General features: G+C 31.3%; 1 protein-coding gene across 1 annotated transcript; it reads left to right on the forward strand.

The window, feature by feature from the left end:
* The first annotated feature begins 3,411 nt into the window (after window positions 1-3,411).
* LOC143546882 (homeobox-leucine zipper protein HAT4-like) lies at window positions 3,412-5,343 on the forward strand. The gene is made up of 4 exons (XM_077038440.1): window positions 3,412-3,612; window positions 4,141-4,445; window positions 4,574-4,653; window positions 4,744-5,343. The coding sequence occupies exons 1-4, from the start codon at window positions 3,432-3,434 to the stop codon at window positions 5,069-5,071; spliced, it is 894 nt and encodes a 297-aa protein (XP_076894555.1). The 5' UTR covers window positions 3,412-3,431; the 3' UTR covers window positions 5,072-5,343.
* Window positions 5,344-6,348: the final 1,005 nt, after the last annotated feature.

Consider the following 6,348-nt stretch of genomic DNA (forward strand, 5'->3'; position numbering starts at 1 on the left):
TTGCTAATTCGTTAAATCGATATTTCCAATCTAGAAAGAAAAGATTGGAAAATAATTATTAGACAGTAATACATGCATCTTCAATATCACCCTTCAGTAACTAATGAAAACTAGATGTTAAAAGATTGTAAATAATAGCAAATGAATTATACTAAATGCATTCCCAGATATAAAAGGTGTGGTTATGATTAAACCACACACTATATTAAAATGATACTTTTCAACTATCAAATAGTCTAATACATGTAAAATACGAACCCAGAGTAAATGCCATGTAGAAGTTATTTATCGTGATATTTACTTTATTTATCATTATTTCACTTATACACATTGATTTTTCTATTATATATAAATAATAATCATATTTCAGTTTTAAGGTAAACAATAACGATCATATCAAAAAAAATCGTTAATCTTAAGCTACAGATAGGTAATGAAGAGTATAAGACGTATACACAACATACCAATATCCTAAATACATCTTTTATTTATTTTTTTCTCTCTCTTTAAGCTATCCAATTTTATAAATAACCCTAGGTATGAACACGTTTGATGAACCAAAAAAAGACAACCTTTCTCTATAAACTAATACTAACAAAATAAGTTAAGAGAATTTTGACATAGAAGTTATTCCGAAACGAAAACGAAACCAGGCCCCTTAAGCAAAATAAATGATAAATTGTGGATTGAGATAATTCATAGGGCGAAGGTGGGGCCCACAGCAGGTGGGAGTGGATATTGATTTGTTTGGTTGGATCCAATCATAAAAATCATCAATCTACTCATGATGACACAAAGGATGGACTTGATGAATCTATATGGTTTTGGGTCCCACATGTCATACCTGTGGATGTGAATGCTCATGGGTACAACTTACATGTGTATAACTCCTTGTCACTTTTATTTATATAAGCATACTTTTATAAAAAAAGATAAAAAATCAAACTTGGATGGTGGTAATTGATTGGTTATGATACGTTGGTTAACATTTATATGCTTTGTAATTCATTGTTTACAATTTTAAAATAGTAGCCTCAACAATAATAATTTGTATCTTGAAACCCATGTTTAATCTTTACTAAATTCTTTTTTATTTAATGATTATGCATTAATTATGTAGTATAATTATATAGATCGTTTTATCATTATAAAAGGGAATTTTTACATATATCTCGTTCCTAACTTCCATTATTACATATATCTTCAAAGCTAAACATTTATTTATATATTTCCTCTTCTTATATGCAATTACCCTTTTATCCTTTCAATTCACAATACCCTAATGAAAAAACCAAACATTTGACAAAAACAACGGCATCCGCTTCCATTCATCCGGCGTTCCATCTCTCAATAACTTACAAACATCGGCGGCTTCCATTCTTCCCGCGTTGGATCGTAGTAACGTCCATATGTCGAGTTTCTTCTTCTGTCGATTTTTTGTCTAGTATGTCTACTTTTGTATAACACAATTTTATAAAAAACACAATTGTATGACACAATGGAAAAGACACAATGAAAAAAAACACAATAAAAAATACTATTGTATAACACAATTTTATAAAACACAATTTTGGTAAAACACAATTTGTAAAAACCCATTTATTTTTTTTCAATTTTTATATAACAATATGGTACTCATATAAAAGATAAAAAGACACTCGTTATTATGGTGAATTTGTTTTTCAATAAAAATGTCGTAAAAAAAGTTATGGACGTTTAAAAAATGATGGGGGAATTTGACATATGACTTGCATGTGAAGAGAGAAAGTCAACAAATGTGTTAATCCTTTTATACCATTTTCTTTATGTTCACACTTGATTTCCCACTAAACTAATCTTAACCATCCATGTTCAAAACCAATGGACAAGATTACTTCCTATCCTTTCTACAAAAACTATACTTCCTATCATAACCTAACCCTGTAAATTAGTTCATTAAGGGTAAAATGGACATTTAGTAAGCTAATTTTAATGAAATGGGGAGATATGTAATATATATCGTTTAGGGAGGGGAATATGTAATTAAAAGTTTAGCATTGAAAAAATATGTAATAAGAGAAGTTAGGAAGGGGATATATGTAACCTAAAAAACCCCAATTTAAGAATTTGAATTAAAAAATAGTTTTGTTTGTCGAGTTTCAAAATTGTAGACAGGTGGTTCAGTGTGAAATTTTCATCAAGACCTTTGGAACAAATCATGAACAACAAACCAAGAACAGTAAACACCCTAACTTTTAGGATTCCAACAATAACCAAAGAGTACATATGAAACTCCAAAGATATAAGACCGGTTATGAAATTAATTTTATGAATTTCCGTGGGAATAGTATTTGGTAATAACTGACCAATCATTCGAAACATATCTATAAATATTTTTATTATACATTTTTTCTTGTTTTTAACATGTAATTTAAACAAACTAACGAGATACCCGATACCTAATAGGTTATTACTATACAATTATTCCATGGGTAGTACCATGGTACGGAACACGAACAACTGATGCGGAACTGGGATATATGAATGCCCGTATCATTATCAAATATCATCAGCATTAACTCATGTTCAAAAGGCCTTTATCATTTTCACTTGATTTTCAACCTTACGTCTAAAATAATCCATTTGTGATATCAACCAATTCCGTTCGATTACTTTATAAATTAGGTGTGAAATAATCACTTGGAACCATCATGTAGGGAATTAGATTCGTGATGGCCATGAACAGAACTCTAAACCAGTTTTAACACACCGTTTTAAGTTTCAATTGATTGGATTTTGTGATAAGGGTGAATCAGAATAAGGTTGCATTGAGACAGAAAGAAGATGCATATTATTTTTAATAAGGGGTAGCTTTGTCAACTTAATTTATACTCATTTCAATTCCTTTAATGATTTTACTAACAAAAGCAACATAACTTTTCATTAAAATTAATTCTAGTTCTCTCATATATCAATTCCTTCTAAACATTGTGATTCCTTCTTCAACATTTTGTAAAACAAACGACCCTTATACTTATAACGCTAAACATAGTCATTAAATCAATGATTAAAGTGATTTTAGTGTACAAAGCATAGTCTTCAAAGTAATTTGTTAAAACTGTTTTCCACATTAAAAAAAAAAGATAAAAAGTAAATGTTTTACACTTGATTATTCAACAAAAGAGTCAACGGTCAAACAATAAAAAGCAGTTGGTTGCATGCACATATGGTCTCAAAAAGTCCTTGTCTCCACAACTCAATCTCTCATACACACACTCAGCTGACAGCTCGGCTTACACGGCTCAATCAAGCCGTTTAATCATTCTCTATTCATTCTATATAAACCCATTCATCACCTTCCATCTTATTATTGTCAAACACACTCAATCTCTTTCTTGATATTCATATCAAGTTTATAAGTTGAACACAGAAGAAAATATTCGCTTGTGCTAATGATGTCTAACAATGAAGATTTGGGCTTGAGCCTTAGCTTGAACTTTTCGGCTGCGGCCGGGACGAATCCGTCATCAATTCGGATGAATTCGATGCCCGGATTGGATTCGTCATCGTCCGCGGCGTTTAATCTACTCCATCGGACGACGAATTGGTCCGATACGTACCCGAATACATCAGGTAATTATATTGTTACAAATTTTAATTAATTTGAATGTAACAGATCTATGATAATTCATAAATTGATCGGTTATTTATTTAGATCTAGGGGTGTGCACGGTTTCGTTTGGACCGTTTTGGGCTAAAACCGAACGAAAAACCATAACTGCGGGTTTTGAATTTTGAAAATCATTTGGTTTTGGTTTTTTCAACTTGGGTTCGGTTTTTCAGCTTTGCCATTTAATCTTGAAAAGTTTGGACCGGAAAAAGTTTTGACCCAAAATAATGAATTTGGTCTGAATCATTTTGTTAGCTGATAACTAATTGATTATTATAAATCTGGGTAAATATTTGAGTTACATATTTATTAAATTTTTATAAATTACTTTTAAAATTAAAAGTAAAAAAGAAAATCTATAAATTTGGCTCAATTCAATTTTATCACATACAAAATCAAAAGCATATGTTTTTGTTACCGTTTGGTTTTCGGTTTCGGATCGGTTTTTTCCGGATCTAAAAACGGATACTAATTAGATCAATTACATGCAGATCGGAACAACGTTGACGCGTTTAAAGTCGAAACCAGGTCGTTTTTGAAAGGGATCGACGTGAACCGGATGCCGCCAACGGCGGAGGAGGAGGCCGGCGTCTCATCACCGAACAGCACTATCTCGAGTATCAGCGGGAAGAGAAGCGAGAGAGATATCGTTAATGAAAACGACGTCGAACGAGCTTCTTCTCGAGGAATTAGCGACGACGAAGACGGCGATAATTCCCGAAAGAAGCTTCGGCTGTCGAAAGACCAATCCGCGGTGCTAGAAGAGAGCTTCAAAGAGCATAACACTCTTAATCCTGTAAGTGTGCATTAAAAGCTTGTATTATTAAATTTTATTAAAGTTAAAGTCCGACTAGAAGAAACTAGAAAAGAAAATATATAAAGTAAATAACTAATAATAAGTTATTGGTTATTAATTTATGACAGAAGCAAAAGCTGGCTCTGGCTAAGAGACTCGGGTTAAGACCACATCAGGTGCAAGTATGGTTCCAGAACCGGAGGGCAAGGTTAGTAATATTACTCTTCTTATAAGGGTATTATCGGTACTTTTGGAAATTAGCTAAATTACTAAATTGATTATTTTTATTTGTTTATAGGACAAAATTGAAGCAAACAGAAGCGGATTGTGAATTTTTAAAAAGATGTTGTGAAAATTTAACAGAAGAAAATAGAAGGTTACAAAAGGAATTACAAGAACTAAGGGCTTTAAAACTTTCACCACAATTCTATATGCAAATGGCCCCTCCAACCACCCTCACCATGTGCCCCTCGTGTGAGCGTGTGGCGGTCCCACCAACGGAAAAGCCGATCAACCACCAACACAACCGAGCCCACTTTACAACTACGAATCAAAACCAACACCGGGCATTACCGTTCAACCCCTGGCCAACACCTACTAGCCAGGTCTTTCATCCTCAGGCATGATTGATCAAAAGGGTATTTTAGTCATTTTAGCTTATCGAAGAAAGAAAAGGAGTATGATGTGAAATGATTGGAGTTTGGTTGGTTGATTAGGATCTATAGATTTGGTCTAATTGACCAATTTGAATGTGGGGTTTATTTTATCTTTACTTTATGGCTAGTTTTGTAAAATTTTAGTTTTTTTTAGTGTTTATAATATTATTCTTCTTCCCAGATTTTTAAGAGAAGAAAAAGACAATACTCATTGTTTGAAACATGAAAGGGGAGGAAGAGACGTGCTATTAGGGTTGTAAATTCCCCTTATTAGTTAAATATTTGTTAATTTCTCTGTTATCATATTCATATTTCAGACTCCCAGTCTTAATTTAGTAAGAAAAATTAACTTTAGTTTGATTTGAAAAGTATTTAAAAAAACTAAAAAAGAAAGAATATCATTGTAAATGATTGTAGTTGTGCTGTTGTCACATGCTTCAAAATCATTCAGATATTCTCTTGAATATCAATAATTTAATAAGTTATATTTGAGTCTTAGTTGGTTTTAAACACCTAATCATTAACAATGAATAAAGAAACTAAATGTGTTAAATACAAATAAAAAGATAAATAAACTTAGGTATGTTGTCTGGCTTAATGACACCAACGAGTTAGATAATACTTAGCCTTTCTAAGAGTGAAAGCCCAAGTTCAATTCACATTAAAAAATGTGTAAATTGTTATGAATAAAAATAGAGTGAGCGAGTTAATGTTTTAAAGAAAATACGAGACTTTGGCCAAAAAAAAGATAAAATTGAAAATAATGATATTTATATATAGTCTTATAAAAGGTTTGAAAAGTAGTATAACCTTGTAACTTTATAAGATTGAAAAGTGATAACTTTACAAAATAGTAATTAAGTTTTAAGTGTATTCTAATTGAATCATTTAAGTTTTAGAAATCTTCAAATTAAACCACTCAAAAATTTTCATGTCTTATTTAAATTATAGGTTTTAACGTGCTTTTAGAATTTATCTTTTTTGTTTAAGTTAAACTGTTTCTTTTTTTATGCCGATGTAGATTGGTTGCGTGAATTTTAGGTGATTTTTTTTAAAGATAATTAACATGTTTTTTGTATTTTTTTAAATATAAGTGCGCATATTGGAAATCTTGATCCCCACATCTCCTCCATTTCATTCTAGACCCAAAAAAGTTCCGATAATGTCTCGATTGGAAGGTTTAGTAACCTAATTTGGACAAAAAATTGCATTATTGATCTAATTTGAACAGTTTTGAAGCCTGAATA

The sequence above is a fragment of the Bidens hawaiensis genome, unplaced genomic scaffold (assembly GCF_021521415.1).
Source record: "Bidens hawaiensis isolate Kalapana, Puna unplaced genomic scaffold, B.hawaiensis_p1.1 tig00014475_1, whole genome shotgun sequence".
Lineage (NCBI taxonomy): Eukaryota > Viridiplantae > Streptophyta > Magnoliopsida > Asterales > Asteraceae > Bidens > Bidens hawaiensis.